Here is an 18,896-nt window from a genome sequence, read left to right on the forward strand (position 1 = left end):
AGTATTGACATGAACCCATAGTGTGCCTTAATGATGAAGATGGATTTGTCTCATTCATGGCTTAGTGATAATTAACCCAACATGATTAAGCCTTGGATTTTGTCCTGCGTTGCATGCACTGTATGAAAGTCAAGAAAAAATGGGTCTTACCTCTTAGTTTCAGATTATAGCAATGCATAGTTTTCCTTCCAATGGGTTCATATATATACATATATATATGTATAAAAAAACCATGATAATGTTTTATGATAGTTGGGGCCTTAATCACTTTTGACTTGTCTTCAGCCACAACGTTGTGAAAGGATTGGTCTAAGCACGAGACTGGTGAAAATAAAGAAAAGAACAGCTAAATTTTCACACAAAACAAAGCAATGAAGTCTTCGACTTCTCAAGTCATCAATGGGGGAACCCCCACTTCCTTTTAGCTTCTTAATGGAAAAAACCTGGGACCCAAACATCTTTAATATCAAGCATTGGAGCAGTGAAGCTTCCAGCAATTCCACAGGAAGGTGATGGAGAAACCACCTTGCTGATAGTTAAGCTTAATATCATATATATGTACGTTGCCATCATCCATACGGTAGAGAGTGGTCTTTTTAGTTTCAATATCTAAATGTCTAGCAGCAATTTTAATCCGCCCGACTCGCCGGAAAGTGACCGTGCCGACCAATCCAATTTTGAGTTCCCCGAGGACTGGACTCTTGATGGTTGGCTGGAGGATTATCCTGAAACTATCATCACAGGGCCAATTCAGTTTCCTTTTAATCAAGCCGATGAAGTTAATAATGACTCTGCTAGGACTAGCAGCCTCCTTCAAGTATCTGGTAATGAAATTACTGTTTTTAACTTGTTGAAGTTCCTACATTAGTATGTGGTTGATTGAGTGAGGATCATCACTTTGTTTGTGTTAATGGCAGAAAATGAAACTGCGAGGGAAAGGAGGGACGTCAGAGAAAGATTTGCATTCAAGACCAAGTCTGAGGTTGAGATACTGGATGATGGATACAGATGGAGGAAATATGGGAAGAAATGGGTGAAGAATAGCCCAAATCCAAGGTATTTTTTATCCAATGCTTGTACGGTTTTTAATCTTTATACAATTTGAGCATTGCAGCCTGGAATCATCATCTGCTACTAAGCTAAGAGCAGATATATTTTGATTAGTCTTTCAAAAACCAGTTTCATTTCTTATTGTTTGATTGATAGGAACTACTACAGATGTTCTATTGACGGATGCCCCGTGAAGAAAAGAGTCGAAAGAGATAAAGAGGATCCGAGTTATGTAATTACAACTTATGAGGGGATCCATAATCACCGTAGCGTTTCTTGAATCGGTGGTTAATTTTCTCAGGACGTTCGAGTTCTTTTACCGTTACTATCTCGCAGCCAACTCCTGCAGATGGCCAACTTCGATCTGCAATGATCACATCGTCTGTGTAGAATATCAAAAAAGTCTCACTCCATTTTATCCATGTCGGTATCTGTAAGAAAATCCAAGAACCAGACTACATGGGGTTTGGCCAACTTTATCTTGTTATCGTTTGTTAAGCTTTAGTAGAACCCTAAGCTTTAGTTTTGACAACACAAAGTCAGGGTCTGTTTTTAACTTTGGAGGATAGGTGGAGATTGTTAGGATCGGTTCTTCGAACATTCGATATGATATTGCCAACTGCAACCGAAATCATCAATAAAATTTGTAGACTTTTGGTAAGCCATGTGATAGCAGCATGAAGAAACCATTGCAAGAGAATAGAAGGCACGGAACAGGCAGAAAACTTTAGCTATATGCTTCATTTATCAAATGGATATGAATTGATTACCTTTGAAATGGGTATTCAACTGTAAAATGGATTCTTATTGGACTATACAATCTAGACAACTATAGTTGCAGAAAAGCTGGCTGTTACATATAGGAACTAAAATAAAAAATGCTTAAACTCACTGAACTCTGCACATAGGTATATTCATATTCATAGTAACAACTCAAAAACAGCATTCTACAACAAATATGACGACTTAATTTGGGAGGATGACATTAGGGTTTCGAGAATGTGGACCAAAATCTGCCAATTCATTCCAATTTGTTCCAGTTTCATGAACATTTGAGGTTAGACTCCATAGCACATTCCCAGGCTGCATCTTTCTCATCATTGATGGGTAGTATCTTACCATCGCTTTTGACTTCGAAAACGTTTTCTTATTGGAGTTAGCTATGCCACTAGCAAGCAACCAGCGTGTCCCGGACTGTTGCTGTGCTTTGCTACCCCAAAGATGCTGCTTATGAGGCTCAGTATTTAACCCTGCAAGATGGACTTCAGTGATTAAGAAAAATGGAGCACCATCTTTTTCTTCTGCGACTTCGGATTCAGGGCTCTCTTGCTCATCTCTTTCTCGCTCTATAGCAAGAGAAACTCGCTCTACTTGAATTAAAGCAATCATCGAAGTGCCGATTGGTTCATAGTTTCGAAGGGGATCTCTAAGCAACACCATGACAGCAAGCGTAAAGTTGTTCCCCAACGGCCCACGCTCTCTACCAGATGCTTTACCTAAGTTAACACGTTTTATCAATTTTCCACTAACTGAATCAAGGCACTTGGCTTGATGAGCCTCAAGGATCTGGATCTTATGATCACTAATATGGTCTCCGTGGTCTATAATCCCAGCGTCCAGCCGTAACCACTCATCCAATGTTATGGAAAGGCTCATTAATCTATTAACATAATCAACATCATATCCAAAATCCAGGTCCAGGGAATTTGAACTTGCAGCTCCCTCAAAACTGAGTAACTTACTGAAATTTGAATCCTTGCCTACAATAAATGGCATGTTGCTTGAGGAAAAAGGACTGATGCTTGATGGTGCATCCTCGTCTGACATGCCACATTGAATTCTCAAACCCTCTAATGCAAGGACTTCAATCCTACTCATGACCGATGGAACAAGGTTTTCCATAGATACACAACCTGGGTCAATCTGACCACATACGAGACCTGAGCTCAGATTATCGCAAGTCCAGCAAAATTGAAATCCTTCAACTTCATTTCTCTGATCAAATGAATCACGCTCACATAGTAATTCTTGCTGCAACTCATCCCACCTGTCAAATAATGATTTTGAGTTAATAAAACAGGATAAAAGATGAAAGTGAAATAGAAAATGAAAGAGAAAGGAATTGAGAAACTGATGGCGAGATTAATGCATACCTCTCTAGCATTATAGCTCTGGATGCAGCTTCCAGTGCAACTTGTTGCAATGTTTTCCCAGTAATATCCTCCAAAGGCATTAATTTGCTTACATGCAAGGAAAGATTCTCAATTCCGAGTGAAGCCAAGTTTTGTAATATCTCCATAACATCAGTACCCAATCTTGCAGGAAACACAGCAGCTCTAGATACTTGGATGGCCGGGCACCCAACATTTTTACAATTTATAAAATGTAAAGGATTCATGGACCGCAGGACACCTCCATCCTTTGTTGGAATGAAATGTCCAAAGCCTTCTCCCAGTGGAGGTAATTCACTTTGTTCTGATGAAAACTCTATTGGACTTCCAAATCCATCAGTCTGAACACACGGAGAACTTTGAAATGCATTCTCATCTAAGCCCCACTCACACATCAAGGCTTCAGTCTCCAAGTATTCAAGCATTTTGATCGACCTTCTGTTTGCCAGTGACTGACTTTCCTCCTGCTCCTTCCTGGGCAGAATAACTGAAGAGAAAGCAAAATCATCATAATTAACCCCGTGACAAGGACCAGGAGTGGTGGATCCAACTTCCTCCTCTTCTCCCCCAGCACCAAAATTTAAGATGAAGTCACCGGAAGCTAAGGCTTCATTCTCAAATTCTCTCAACAGACGTTCTCTAGGAGACTCAACAGCATTGTCAGAATTCAAGCTAAATGGACCATGTTCAATTTCCAGCATCTTTAAGAAATCACTAGCCACAGAGTCGGCAATTTCATCCAGACTAAGTGATTTCTTTATTGAATTGCTAGGTGTGTAATGTGATTTAACCTCCATATACTTTTCATGCTCAATGAACTCATCCAAAGCAGATGAAGATTCTGTAATCAATATGTCATCAAAATCTGACTCCAGCCCCCCTAAAGTCATTGGTTTTGAATGTATAGCACTTTTTTCCTGTATGCATTCATCAACCCCAACCTCCTCCGTGCAAACACTGGAGCAGTAGACATCTAAAAGCTGCTCTGCTTCCTCATCAATGTCAGTGTCACAATCTTTAAGGATCTCTTCCACATTGATAATACCAATGGTGGAGCCATCAATAGTCTGAATAGCACTTTGTTCAAGTTTAGATGGATCATTATGACACATTTCTACACCCTGTTCAATAACAGAAAACTCAATGTTTTCATACTCATCTATAACTTCATCAAAATCGGAATAATGTTTGGGTGGCTCCACATGCTCAGACAATTTATCTAAGCTTGACACCCTGTGCAAGTTCCCTTCATTAAGTTTCTGATATAAAAAACCTAATGATTTGGAAAGTTTCAGTCCCACACTTGGCAACAATTCAGTACCAAACTGTAAATCAACAGATAAAGGTGACAGGTAAGACATGTGGTCTACATTACTCGGAACAGTCCCAAAATGTTGAAGTATCCCATTCCCCTTGTCTGGATTAAGAATCCCACTGTGTCCCATTGCACTTGACCCCTTCTCTGTTAGATTTAAAAAACTCGATGCATTTGTTTTGCCACTTGATTCAACTAAATCATCCCCAGTTGCCAAGAAACTGAAGCTGACATTTAGAGTCGCACCTTTAGCCTTGCCAGAAAGTTTAAAGCTGGTAGTCCATTTACCTGACCTCTTCTCCCCAACTAAATCCTCCAAAGTAAGTGGTAACAGCCTTGTGAGATCAATCCAATGCTCTCCTATATCATTCCCCAAAGCGCCAACAATGGATGCATAGATCACGAAAAGCCTGGCCTCGTATTTTGCTGAATTACGAGGCCCACTTTTACTACCATACACACAACATTGACACATTAATGTCTCTTCAAATTCAGCAATTCCATCCACAACCCTCACTGCACGAGTAGACAATACTTCATCCTTCATCTTCCAATGTACACATAAGCTCAAGTCATTTAAGAAGGCAGGCAAGTCATCAATAGAATGCACATGGAGAAAGAAACAAATATCAAACCTATGATGCCTGATATGAGTTAATGCTTTAAAAGGCTTCTTCCAATTCCATAATGATGATGAAGATGATTTCTTTTCCTTATGCTTCACATCATTATAAAGGTTTCTTGAATTCTGCTTTGATTTTGATTCTGAAAGATGGGCTTTGCCAGCAGATTTAGACCTAACATTGGGTGTGGTAATCAAAGCAGTTGATGAAGGTTTCTGCAAGTAAAGGGCTTTACTTATTTCCTCAATGTCACGCAATAACTGACCATCATTAGAATCAGCAACTCCATTATTCTTATCCATTCAGATACCCTTAAAAGAAATTCAGTTTCTAGAGATATCTTCAACAACCCACTTGAATCATTAAAATCATGCACCACACAACACAAAGGAAGAAAAAATGTTTTAAAAAATGAATTACAATACAAATCATTTGAAACCCAGAAAGAAATTAATCAAAGTAAATCAAAAGCTACTTACTTGAAACCTGATTCCTTTTTCCTGCAGATCAAACAGTAAAACCAAAAACTTGATCGATTTCAGTAGCTCAGCTTTTTGACTAAAACAAAGTCAAGAATAAATAAACCCTTTGAAGGCGATTGAAAATTGATAAAGGAAGCTGCAATTGGTTTAGTTGGGATTTTATTGGGATCGTCTAAATTTCTTATATATATAGGCTTTGTATTTTCTCGGAAAAGTAGACGGGACAAAATGCTTTTGTCTTTGTATAAACAGCTTGTGTGAGTTGTAAGTAGTTGGTGAAGCTGAGGCAATGCCGAAAAAGCCCAACGCAGTTAAGATACTGTGTTGCGGACCGGGTTTTTTATTTATTTATTATTAAAATAAAACAAAAAAAACAATTTAGGGTGAAGTACAAAAGTTGTCAATAAATAAACAGCATTGCATCCCTGAACTGATTTCTAGGCCCGTCCCATCAACTGCTTTTTGCAGTAAAAATTTCATTGATTATGGTAAAAAAAGAGAGTAATTTTCAACTACCCTTTCCCTCTCCTTCACCTCTCACTTTCACTCTCACCATCTTTCAGCAAAAAATCAAGGTAAATTTCTTTTTCATGTTAATACTTTTTTTAAATAAATATTAATAGTTGGGGTTTTTTACAAAATTATTACAAAGAAATAAAAAATAACTAAAATGTTATCTTTTTTTTTATTTACCAAAATATTATAAAAAAATTTTATTTACCAAAAAAAAAATCTGCAAAAAAAAAATTGTGGCGGCACCAAAGGTGCCAAAAGATTGGCGGCACAGGACTAAAATGTAACCCTCTACAGTTTCAAGGACCTGACATGCAAATTTACCATTTTAAATTTTGAAAGTGAATTGGTGCGCCTACGGGTGTGTCAGCGCCAAAACTGAAACTTGACTAATTGTTTTTTAAGCGCTCTTTATTTATTATTTTCTTTTTATTCCCCTTCAACTCACTTTTTTATTTAATAAACAAGCCCTCAACCTATTTTTGTAGTTAAATAAGCTCTTAATCTATGATTTTTACTCATAAAAGCCTTTTATTTTATTATTAAAGTAAATATATTTTACCTAAAGTAAAGCTATTTAAAAAAGTATAAACTAATTCACATTTTATGTATTATTTTGGTAATTTGATGAGAATAGTTTATTAAATAATAACTCTATTTTACTTTAATAAACTATTCTCATCAAATTACTAAAATTTATAATTAAGTGATAATTAAGAGACTTAGAATTCTAATTAAGTAATAACTCTATTTCACTTTAATAAGTTTATTAAAAAGTAATAACTCTATTTTACTTTAATAAACTATTGCTTTTAGGCTTAATTTAGTAATGTTTCAAAAAATGTTTTTAGGAAAAAAATGTTTTTAAGGAGAAGGAAAAATTTTTAACTTTTTAAAAAATATACCTTTTTAGCTAATTTTTTATTTGGGAGAAGTATTTTTTCTTTTAAAAAGTAACTTATTTAGAAATATTTTTTATCCTAAAAATATTTCTTAAAAATAATATTAAACACGCGACACCAAACTGAAATATGATAAATTAAAATATTCAAACTCCTGATAAGTAAATTTTTTTATTTAGATTGATTATTGAAAAAAAAGCTTTAAGGTCTCGCCTGAGAGTATGGCGACATCAAACCTTAAATAGGAATAATTGCTTCATAAACCTTCATTATTTATTATTTATTATTCTCTTTCAACACCAAAAATAGAGAAGTCTTATACCAATTAGTCCAAAAAGTATTTTTGTAAAAAATCGATTCTAACCGGAAATAGATTTTATTTATTTTTCAAAAAATATTTTTTTTGACATAATAGTTAATGATATTCATAATAATTTTCTTTTGTTCACGTTATATCTGGAAACTATAAATTCAACTAATAATTATAAATTATACATAATAAGATTTTTCTAAAGTTTTTATAATTAAAATTTTATACCGTATACGTAAATTAAATTGATAACAAGGATAATTATAAAAGCTTTAGAAAAATATTATCATGTATAAATTATAATTATTAGTTAAATTTATAGTTTCTAATTATAATGTGAGCGAAAGAAAACTACTATGAGTTCTGTTAACTGCTAAGTCAGACATAATTTAAATAGAAAATTATTTTTCTAAAAATAAATAAAATTTATTTGTGGTTGGAATCACCTTTTTTACAAAAATACTTTTAGGTAAAAAAAATTTTGGACTAATTGATATGAGACTTCTCTATTTTCTATAAATTTTTACTTATTAAAGTAAAAATAATACATAAAATTACTTTTTAATAAACTTATTAAAGTAAAATAGAGTTTTTACTTTTTAATAAACTATTCTCATTAAATTACCAAAATAATACATAAAATGCAAATTAGCTTATACTTTTTTAAATAGCTTTACTTTAGGTAAAATATATTTACTTTAATAATAAAATAAAGGGCTTTTATGAGTAAAAATCATAAATTAAGAGCTTATTTAACTACAAAAATAGGTTGAGGGCTTGTTTATTAAATAAAAAAGTGAGTTAAAGGGGAATAAAAAGAAAATAATAAATAAGGAGGGCTTCGAAGGCAATTAGCCAAGTTTCAATTTTGGCGCTGACACACCCACAGGCGCACCAATTCACTTTCAAAATTAAAAATGATAAATTTGCATGTCAGGTCTTTGAAACTGCAGAGAGTTACATTTTAGTCCTGTGCTGCCAATCTCTTTGACACCTTTGGTCAGGCCAATCTCTTTGGCACCTTTGGTGCCGCCAATCACTTTGGCACCTTTGGTGCCGCCACAGGTTTTTTTTTTGCAGGTTTTTGTTTTTTTTGGTATATTTTGGTAAATAAAAAAAAGGATAACATTTTTGATACGAGTCACAAAGGCCCAACCCAATAAGTTTAGTCGAATTTGGCTACCAAGAATGAGTACCGATCGATCTTTTTGAGTAATAAAGATGGCTGGAAATTCACAAGAAGAATAAACAAGTTAGATCAAAAGAATCGGCATAAACAGAATTTAAAAGAAAAGAATGAACAGCAAGAAAGTAAATTGAAGTCCTAAAGATCCTTGAAATCCCGAAAGATTTCACAAATCTCTTCAAAACAGCCCATATAAGTGCATGGCCGAATTTACCTTGTTATTTTATTAATTAGGTTTAATTTTTTATTAGTTACTTGTGAGATTAGGATTTGTTGGAGGCCTATATAAGCATTGGCTAGCCACCCTTTGTAAACACATCTTATTATTATTTTTCTATCAAATTTTAGATTTGTTGAGTGCAGAATTTTCTTTGGGGTTTTCTCCAAGAATTCTCTCTTGAGTTTTCTTTAGAAGTTGTTTTAACAATCTTTTGATTGTGGGAGCCATCTTCAACCTTCTTCTTGCCATCGATATTCTTTGGAGGGGAGATTAGAGCCGTTTGAAGAGATTTGTGAAATCTTTCGGGATTTCAAGGATCTTTAGGACTTCAATTTACTTTCTTGCTGTTCATTCTTTTCTTTTAAATTCTGTTTATGCCGATTCTTTTGATCTAACTTGTTTATTCTTCTTGTGAATTTCCAGCCATCTTTATTACTCAAAAAGATCGATCGGTACTCATTCCAGCCATCTTTATTACTCAAAAAGATCGATCGGTACTCATTCTTGGTAGCCAAATTCGACTAAACTTATCTTCTCCAAGATTGATTTTCAACAAGCCGAATCTGTCCAAGAACTAAACCGATGAATAAAGCCCCAAATTCCAGCAACTTGATTTTTCCCAAAATTCCAGCAACCTAAAACAGTCAGTTTTGACAAGAAGAATTCGACAAGATTAATTGGGAAAGATAAGTTTAGTCGAATTTGGCTACCAAGAATGAGTACCGATTGATCTTTTTGAGTAATAAAGATAGCTGGAAATTCACAAGAAGAATAAACAAGTTAGATCAAAAGAATCGGCATAAACAGAATTTAAAAGAAAAGAATGAACAACAAGAAAGTAAATTGAAGTTCTAAAGATCCTTGAAATCCCGAAAGATTTCACAAATCTCTTCAAACGGCTCTAATCTCCCCTCCAAAGAATATCGATGGCAAGAAGAAGGTTGAAGATGGCTCCCACAATCAAAAGATTGTTAAAACAACTTCTAAAGAAAACTCAAGAGAGAACTCAAAAAGATCGATCGGTACTCATTCTTGGTAGCCAAATTCGACTAAACTTATCTTTCCCAATTAATCTTGTCGAATTCTTCTTGTCAAAACTGACTGTTTTAGGTTGCTGGAATTTTGGGAAAAATCAAGTTGCTGGAATTTGGGGCTTTATTCATTGGTTTAGTTCTTGGACAGATTCGGCTTGTTGAAAATCAATCTTGGAGATCGATTTCGTGTTTTTGCATTCCGAAAACATCTATTCATAAGATCTTTGATTCTTGGCTGTTCTTGATTGTTTTGGGGATCTTAATTTTCAGATCTGATTTGTTTTTAATCTTATTCTTTGTTTTGATTTCAGATCTGTTCGATTAGAGCTTTCGTAGGAGTTTCTCGTGACTTGGCAACTCGATCTTGGTCCGCTTGCGTCCCTTTATCAATTTTGGTTATTTTTTTTATTTTTTTTATAATAATTTTGTAAAAAACCCTAATAGTTGTTTGAAAAATATTAGAAATAGGTTTAGATATACAAGTTATTTTAAATAGTTTTTTATATAAAACTAGTTTTTTTTCCTTGTGATGCACGAGTTCATCGTATGTATTATTTAGTTTTTTTAAAACTTGTAATATATATAATTTTGTTTGCTAATATTGCTATAAAAAATTAAAAACATATTTTTTGTGATTATATTTATTTATAAAATCGAACTTTGGAACATAATATTAATAAATTATTTTTCTTTGATAATTATTTTTAACAAAATAAAATTTATAATTACTTAAATAATTTATTTAATTTTTGACTGAAAGGTGATATTTTTAGAACAAATAGAAAATGATAGTCTAATTTTGTAATTTTAATAAAGGAATTTCTTGATTTTTAAAGGTTGGAAACAATAAAGACTTAAATTATGATTTAGAAATGTTAAGCACATTTAAATAATTTTAGAGAACATGGATGGGTTAAAAAGGCATTTACCATTCACAAAAGCTATAAATCTCTCTATTTTATTGCCTCTAAGTTCATTTTACATACTATTGATTATTGGTTTGAGAGCATAAAAAGTTATCAATTTTTTTCAAAAAAAGTAATTAAGCTTTTACTTCTTTTTTACACTCAATTAGACACTTGAACTTTCAAAATACATGAAAAGGTCCTTAAACTTTTTTAAAAAAAGCAATTAAACCCCTGCTTTTTTTCACTCAATTAGGTACTTACCAAAATGAATCAAAAAGGCCCTTTTACCATTAATTTTAACAGTTGATTGTTAAAGTTAACTAGCCCTATTTTTTTAATTAAAGCCACCACGTGCCACAACCACAACGTGACATATGACAAAAAAATTATAAAAAATAAAAAATATAAAAAATATTAAATTTTAATAAAAATATTAAATATTTATTAAAAATTAAAAAATCGTAAAATATTGTAAAATATATAGAAATATAGAAAAAATATAAAATTTTATAAAGTCGTAAGAAAATTATAAAAAATATAAAGAAATATAAAATTCATAAAAAAATTATAAAAATTATCTACCAAAAGAAGCATTTTATAATTTTCTAGAACTTTTATCGATTTTTATTTTTATCATTTTTCACCACATGTCACACACTGTGTTGAGACACATGATAACTTTAACTAAAAAAATTGGAGTCGTTAACTTTAACAATCAACAGTTAAAGTTAATAGTTAAATGACATTTTTTATGCATTTTATAATTTTTAATAATTTTTATAGAATTTTACAATTTTTTATATTTTTTATGATTTTTAATTTTTTTTAATTTTAATAAAATTTTTATATTTTTATATTTTTATTAAAATTTAATAATTTTTTATAAATTTTATTGATTTTATAATTTTTTTGCCACATGTCATGCGGTGATTGTGACATGGAGTGGCCTTAACTGAAAAAAATTAGAGGTAGGTCAAAGGGGTTTTTTTAATGCATTTTGGCAGTTTAAGTATCCAATTAAGTGTAAAAAAAAGTAGGGGCTTAATTTCTTTTCTTGAAAAAGTTTGAGGGCATTTTTTATGTATTTTGAAAGTTCAAGTACACAATTGAGTGTAAAAAAAAGGGGGGATTAATGGCTTTTTTTTTAAGTTTGAGGGCATTTTTTTTATGCATTTTGAAATTTTAAGTACACAATTGACTGGAAAAAAAAGTAAGGGTTTAATTACTTTTTATGAAAAAGTTTGAGGGCATTTTTGATAAATTTTGAAAGTTCAAGTACTCAATTGAGTGCAAAAAACAAAAACAAAAAAAACACATGAGCTTAATTGCTTTTTTTTTTAAGTTTGAGAGTTTTTTACAACCATTGATTATTCTAATTGAATGAATCAATATTTTTTCTTGTCTATTTATTTTAAAAATTATTATTTTAATTTGATAAAAAAATTAAAAGCAGGATTAGTCATTTAAATAAGTGAATATAATTCTTGTGATTAAAATAAACAATTTATATATAACCATTAATTTAAGAAAATAATGATGACAATATAGTTAACTAAGATTTGATTTTAATTATTTTTATTTAAAATTTGGTTTTAATTTTATGCTTAAATAACAAAAATTTGTTATTGATATCTTCACCTACATAATATTAATTAATAATGAAATTAACTATTTTAAATTTATAAATAATGTATATCTTTGAAATAATATTTATTAAAAATTTTTAAATATTTAATACTTTTTTAAAATTAATTTTTGGTCCATTAATATGATGTTTTTAATTGTTAACATTTTATCAATTTTATAAAATACGTGCATAGTAGAATGTGTAATTTAAGTATTTTAAATATTTAAATTTACAAATTATTGATATTATTGGAACAATGTATTAAAATTTTAAATTTTTATTCTATTTTAAAAATAACAAACAAAATATAGATAAATAACATAATTGCCATGTTTCAATACAACAAACATATCATCCGTTAATAAATTAAACCTCCATGTCATCTGGAATTGGCATCAAATTAACAGTATCCTTTCAACGTTTTCAGTAAAGAAGATATATTTTCAACCCGATTTGTTCCTCGTACATAAACCCTTGGTTGTGGATCACCAAAATATTTTTTCGCTGCGCTATTTTTTCGCTGCGCCATGGGGCGTACCAGCAGTCCCAACATTAATGTCATTGTTGAAATCCTTGATTTTAAGATTTTAAACTTCCTTTCAGACTTTGGCGAATACTTTTCTGGTTCCTGGTTGGTGGATAACCATACGCCAATTCTACTCTTAACCACCTTATAGACATTTCACCCGAATGGAGGAATTTCAGACTTCACACCATATTTTAAATCCTTCTTCATAATCCCTTTGAAAGTAGTAGTTGGATACACACCACCTCAAAACAATATTCATCCGATTATACTCTTGGCGGATTCTCTTACAGACTCTAGCGATTATCAGAATGCCAGTTACTTTATATCTTCGAATCAGCCCAAACAACAGACTTACTTAGAAGAATATAGTATTTTAATTCACACAATAGAATCTCAAATGACTTCCATACAGAACATGAAATTTCCTAGGTATGGTGGGCAACTTACATCACCTTTAAATAAATGCAATGGTTATATCTCATAAAACTAAGGTGGTTCCTCCAAGCCAATGGCGAAATCGTAGGGAATCCTAAGGGTTTATGCCGCTTCTCAAGCTTCTTTTCCTCTAGCCCGTATCAACTCGTACAATTTACAATTATAAAAACTCATTTTACATACGAGGGAGTAAGATGAGAAGAGAAGTACAAGAGAAATATAGAAAGGTACGACAGGCCGACCATATTTATAAAATTACAACATTTGCAAATAATAAATTAAATGGGTTATTGGGTTATAATCATGCATTTCCAAACACCGTGCATATCAAACATAGTATACAACATGTATCTCATATAATCACATCAACCAATAAATTTAATCCCGAATCTGTATAGTACAAGTGGCTCTAATACCACTATTGGGACCGCTGGTATGCCCCGTGGCTCAGCAGAAAAATATTTCGATGATCCACAGCCAAGGATCCATGTATGAGGAACGAATTGGGTTGAAGTAGGGTTGAAAATATACCTTCTTTAATGAAAACATTGAAAGGATGCTACTAATTCAATGTTGATTCCAAGCTACAATGAAAATGTCTCAGGCTCTATGTAGTCCACCTCATCAAAAATAAACAATCACTTTCTCTTGAACTTTTTAGATATAATTAAAAACGGTTGCCAGACCTTTTAAATCATTAAGTTGGTAACCTTAACAGGCAAATAGATTATCATTCTTTTATCTTCTTTGATATCACATATTAAAAAGAAAAATCAAGATTATTCTCTTATTAATAGAGAAGGCAAATGGAAAGTTAGAAAAATGAATTTATTATTTCCAAAAGAATATTAACTTCTATGTCTTTTATATTTTGATCGGAATTAATTAATATAACTATTTATATTAATAAATTCAATAAAATAGATACAATTAATATTTTGTATGAATCAAATTCATATATTAATTATATCTATGTTTTTTATTTGTGTACAACAAGTTTGTACATAAAATGTGTTTAATATTTAACTACATGAGACAACTAAATACAATACCAAATGTATTTGGGTTCTATTCGTTTCAACTATAGGGTGTGACCCTATAGACTCTTGTAACGTTGGTAGTAATACTAGAACGTTTCTAATATTACAAGTGATGAGTGGCATCTAGCAATGCATCATTGCCACCCAAGTTAGAAGAAGTCATGATTCGACATAACTTTTTTGTGATAATCTTTCCATTTCGGTCAAGGGAGAAAGATGATAGCATTTTTACATTTGGTTTTCTTAAACCAATTATCAAATTAATAACTAAATAATATAATCATGCATAGGCAAACCGTCCACTATTAATAATTATGACTAAATTACCATATTAGACCATTTAAATATACTTTCGCACTCAACTAGTCTCTTTATGTAACACCCCTATCCCGTAACCGTCACCGGAATAGGTAAAGGGCATTACAAGACTTTTAATTCAATTCGGAACAGTAAAACATTGAACATTTACTAAAACCATTTCAAACATACCAAATTCAATGTCAATTTCATATATCAATTTCATATCTAAACATGTGTACATATCTCATTTCAATACATTATAAAACATACCAAAACCTTGTTATACCATATCAAAATCTTACCGAACTCACAAGTAAACACTTATCACCATTCATACTAACATATCCATAATCATACCTCATTTATGCCAAAATATCATTGATCAAATTCACCACAAAATGAGCATAATACGTAATGCTTCCATACCAAACCTAACATTTCCATCTCAAGCCATATCATATAGCTTGATCAAACCCCATAATTCATACCACATTCACCAACATAAGTGACCAAATAATTCAACCCATAAACTAGCTTATACATGCCATATTTACAATATTTACATAAGATCCAAAAGTATCGAATATCGTCTAGATAGTGTGATAGCAAATCTCTGACCTAGTCCGAAATCGAGCTAACTTTTGAAATCTATAGGACATAAGAAAATGAACGAAGTAAGCATTAAGCTTAGTAAGCCGTATAATATAGAATTAAACTTACCAATTTAACATTAAGCATTAAAGTAATTAAAATCAACTCATTTGTCCACAAAGCCTATTCATATCATCATTCACAAGTTAGTCATTTCACCTCCATATATTCATCCATTCATAAAATGAAACCAAACATATAACATTCTTTTAACATCCAAATTCATTCCTTAAGTCATATAATCATATATCATAAAATCAATCCAAGTCATATAATCATATATCATAAAATCAATCCAAGTCATATAGCTAAATATATCATGTCATCTCTATAATTCATATATTCATAAAACAAATAATCCAAGTAACTTATAAACCATGAAAATCATATAACATTTATATCAGTTCATTCCTATTCGTATAACCTGTAATTCATCAGTAATAACAGAAATTTATCCATATCAACATTAACTTATACATACCAACAGTATTTCATCCATATAATTATATAGCTTATTTATATGATCAGTAATAGTAATTAAACCTATTAGAACATCGAGGGATACACGGGTGATACATTATGAGTGTATTAATCAGAAATCAGTCAATTCCTCATCATTTACGCTCTTTCGAGCCATGATCAGTTTGCTCCTCTTGAGCAGGTAAACGGTAAGCTCTATCAAGCTGAACGGTAAGCTCCGTAGAGCTGAAACAGTAAGCTCATAAGAGCTGAAACGGTAAGCTCATACGAGCTGTGGTGAGTCCGCAACAAATGCAGGAGCTGGACCGAACAGTAACCCTAGTGACAGGTCACTTGTATCCGATGATTTTCTAAAGTTTGAACAGGGCTCGGTATTATCCAATTTCATCATTTAAGCATTCAATAATCAATAACTAAATTTCTCAAATCATATATATATATTCAATTTAATTACATACATACATACAATTAAATACTCAAATTGCATATTCATTGCATATTATTATACCAAATCCATGTAACATATATAGCATTTGTAACATTTTATTTTCATTCCTGTAAACAGAAATATAATTGTATATCGATAATTTAAATTTCAAATGGATTATTCGTTCAACTTATATACATTCATTTTTGGACATTTACAAATATTTAATAATTTGATTCTAGCTATACAAACTTACCTCGTATTGCTCGGATAAACCGTCGTCTACTCGTCTACTTTTCGTTTCCCCCGATCTAGTTCCGGTAATTGTTTATCTTGATCTAAATATTATCAAATTCGGTACTTTCAGTAACTATTCAATACAATTTAATCCACAATTCATATATTTGGCAATTTACACATTTTCCCCTATACTTTTGACTACTTTGCAAATTAGTCTTTATTACACAAAATGGCAAATTTATGCATTTAGGCCATAACCCATGCATAGCCGAATCTTTATGACAATACTAGGAGCCCATATTTCTATTTATTTCACACTTTCAACCAAAATATTTCAACATTTTACAAATTCCTCAATTAAAATCCCTAATTGACATTTTTGTCAAAAATCTCTTTACAAAACATATATATCAAACACCTAGCTTGCATAATTCATCATCAAACATCATAAAACTCATGGATTCATCAATGGAATTTTTCAAAATCACTAGCAAACTCAAAAATTAAGGCACGGGCTAGCTAGGACTCAAAGCAACGATCACAAAAATATAGAAATAATCAAAAACCAAGCAAAATTGCTTACCTAATCAAGCTACCAAGTTGCCGAATATCAAAACCCTATTTTTAGCTTTCTTCCTTGTTTCATTTGGCCATAAAAGATGATAAAAATGACCATCATTTTGTTTTGTTTTAATATAATTTCCCTAATTTCGCTAATTACTATTTTAACCTTATATTATAACACAAAAATTCACTTATTGGATGACTATTTTTGTCCATCCCATTAACCAATGTCAAATAACCACATAAGGACTTACACATTTAAAATCCTAGCAATTAATGAACTTTAACAAATAGTATGCAACTTTTGCATTTTATGTGATTAAGTCCTTTTTATTAAATTAAACATTTAAACGGTAAAATTTCTTAACGAAATTTTTATACTATCATTCTATCATACTGTAAGACTTATTAAAATAGTAAAATAAATATTTTGACTCGGTTAAATGGTCCCGAAATTACTATTCCGATCAGACTCAGAAACGAGCTGTTACACTTTAAACTAATAGTAATTGGCTTTTGCAGTTTTTACGATTTAGTTTTTTTTCTTTAATTAACTAACTAAACGTCAAAATTATTGGACTAAATTTCAATATGACACTATAATGACCTCTTAAATATTAAATAAATAATATTTATGGATTCACACGTCAAAATTGTGGTTTTGAAACCAATATTTTTGACACAACTGAAAAACAAGATGTTATATGTTGTGATGCTCGGAGTTCTAGGAGCGGTGGTGCTCGGGTCCCTAGTGTGGTGGTGGGGCTTGGATCTCTAAGTGTAGGAGAAGTACTGGTGCGATTACCATTTCGGACTTCGAACTTGAGCTTTTGGCTAGCAAAACAATGATTGGGGAAACCGCAAATGAAGTAGCGGTCGCAATCTTATTAAGGGTAATCTTTGCCCGTCCGGTGGTCAAAGCAGATATGGCATTTGCAATGCTGCAATCGTCATAACCATATTCCGTCACCTCTGCAACATTATGTTGCCCGGTCATAAAATTCAACACTGAAAAAAATAGTTGGTAAAAAACATTTACATATCATAATTAATATCATTTTTTTTAAAATAAAAAAAAAACTAAAATGGAAGAAGAAACTACAATTGAAGGAGAAGACCCAAAAGAACATCGTGAGCGCTTGGAAACCTTGCGGGTCTTGCCATCAACTGACACATTACAAAGAGTTTCGCCTTGAGTCTAGTAACGGCGGTATGACTTGCAGAAGTAGCGAGGTTGAGAGAGGTTGTAGTTATGGTGTTGGTTGAGTTGCACCTAGGGCATGGAAGTGGCTTTATTAGCTTAGGAGGCGGGTGGGACACCATAGTTCCTGGAACTGCAACCTGACGCATATCGCTGAAATCAGCAGACATTGTTTTAAGTTGTGTGGAGGGAAGGTGGTGATTAAAGGTTGACGCATACCACCACAATCAGCAGACAGTATTTAGCCAAACTAAACAGAACTTAGAAACCTTTAGGCCTAAAGTTAATTTTATTTCTTCCGTCCCTTCCCCTCATTTCCTACTACCAAAAATGGGCAATGGCAGGCAATAATAAGTCAATAAATGAGAAAGTAGGGGCGTAGTTAGGAACCCAATGTTGTTTTCACTTTTCATTTTGCTTTCAACCCAGCTTCTTTTCCCCCTGTAATGGATGTGATTATATGGATTTCATTTGAACTGACTAGTGGCTAGCTAGGGGATGGCAGGCCTGTCACCTTTAAAATTTTTAAAATTTTAAATTAGAGTTCCACTTTTACTCCCTAAAAATAATAAAAATTTAATTTAATTATTTAAAAATTATAAAAATATAGATTATTAAATTATTGAAATTACATTTTTATTATTGTAAAAATTACAATTTAATTTCGGGCCTGTTTAGTAGTGCTTAA

The 18,896-nt window shown here is 31.8% G+C and overlaps 2 protein-coding genes and 1 long non-coding RNA gene across 4 annotated transcripts; 1 reads left to right on the forward strand and 2 right to left on the reverse strand.

Annotated features, from left to right (window-relative positions):
• Nucleotides 1-239: 239 nt before the first annotated feature.
• On the forward strand, nt 240-1,711 carry LOC107915033 (probable WRKY transcription factor 50). Its single transcript, XM_016844128.2, has 3 exons — nt 240-824; nt 918-1,056; nt 1,207-1,711. Exons 1-3 carry the CDS (start codon nt 614-616, stop codon nt 1,328-1,330), a joined length of 474 nt encoding a protein of 157 aa, XP_016699617.1. The 5' UTR covers nt 240-613; the 3' UTR covers nt 1,331-1,711.
• Nucleotides 1,712-1,766: 55 nt separating this feature from the next.
• LOC107915032 (protein PLASTID MOVEMENT IMPAIRED 1-RELATED 2) lies at nt 1,767-5,922 on the reverse strand. Of its 2 annotated transcripts, none has more exons than XM_016844127.2 (3): nt 5,639-5,922; nt 3,204-5,512; nt 1,767-3,097 (listed from the first exon to the last, which is right to left on the reverse strand). In XM_016844127.2, the coding sequence occupies exons 2-3, from the start codon at nt 5,459-5,461 to the stop codon at nt 2,017-2,019; spliced, it is 3,339 nt and encodes a 1,112-aa protein (XP_016699616.2). In that variant the 5' UTR covers nt 5,462-5,512; nt 5,639-5,922; the 3' UTR covers nt 1,767-2,016. The 2 variants fall into 2 exon arrangements, with proteins under 2 accessions (XP_016699616.2, XP_040951232.1); XM_041095298.1 differs by having other exon boundaries at nt 3,204-5,374; nt 5,639-5,889.
• Nucleotides 5,923-14,878: 8,956 nt separating this feature from the next.
• LOC107916066 (uncharacterized) lies at nt 14,879-17,107 on the reverse strand. The gene is made up of 3 exons (XR_001689367.2): nt 17,027-17,107; nt 16,460-16,541; nt 14,879-15,293 (listed from the first exon to the last, which is right to left on the reverse strand). It is a non-coding gene; the product is annotated as an uncharacterized lncRNA (long non-coding RNA).
• Nucleotides 17,108-18,896: the final 1,789 nt, after the last annotated feature.

The sequence above is a fragment of the Gossypium hirsutum genome, chromosome D06, assembly GCF_007990345.1.
Source record: "Gossypium hirsutum isolate 1008001.06 chromosome D06, Gossypium_hirsutum_v2.1, whole genome shotgun sequence".
NCBI lineage: Eukaryota > Viridiplantae > Streptophyta > Magnoliopsida > Malvales > Malvaceae > Gossypium > Gossypium hirsutum.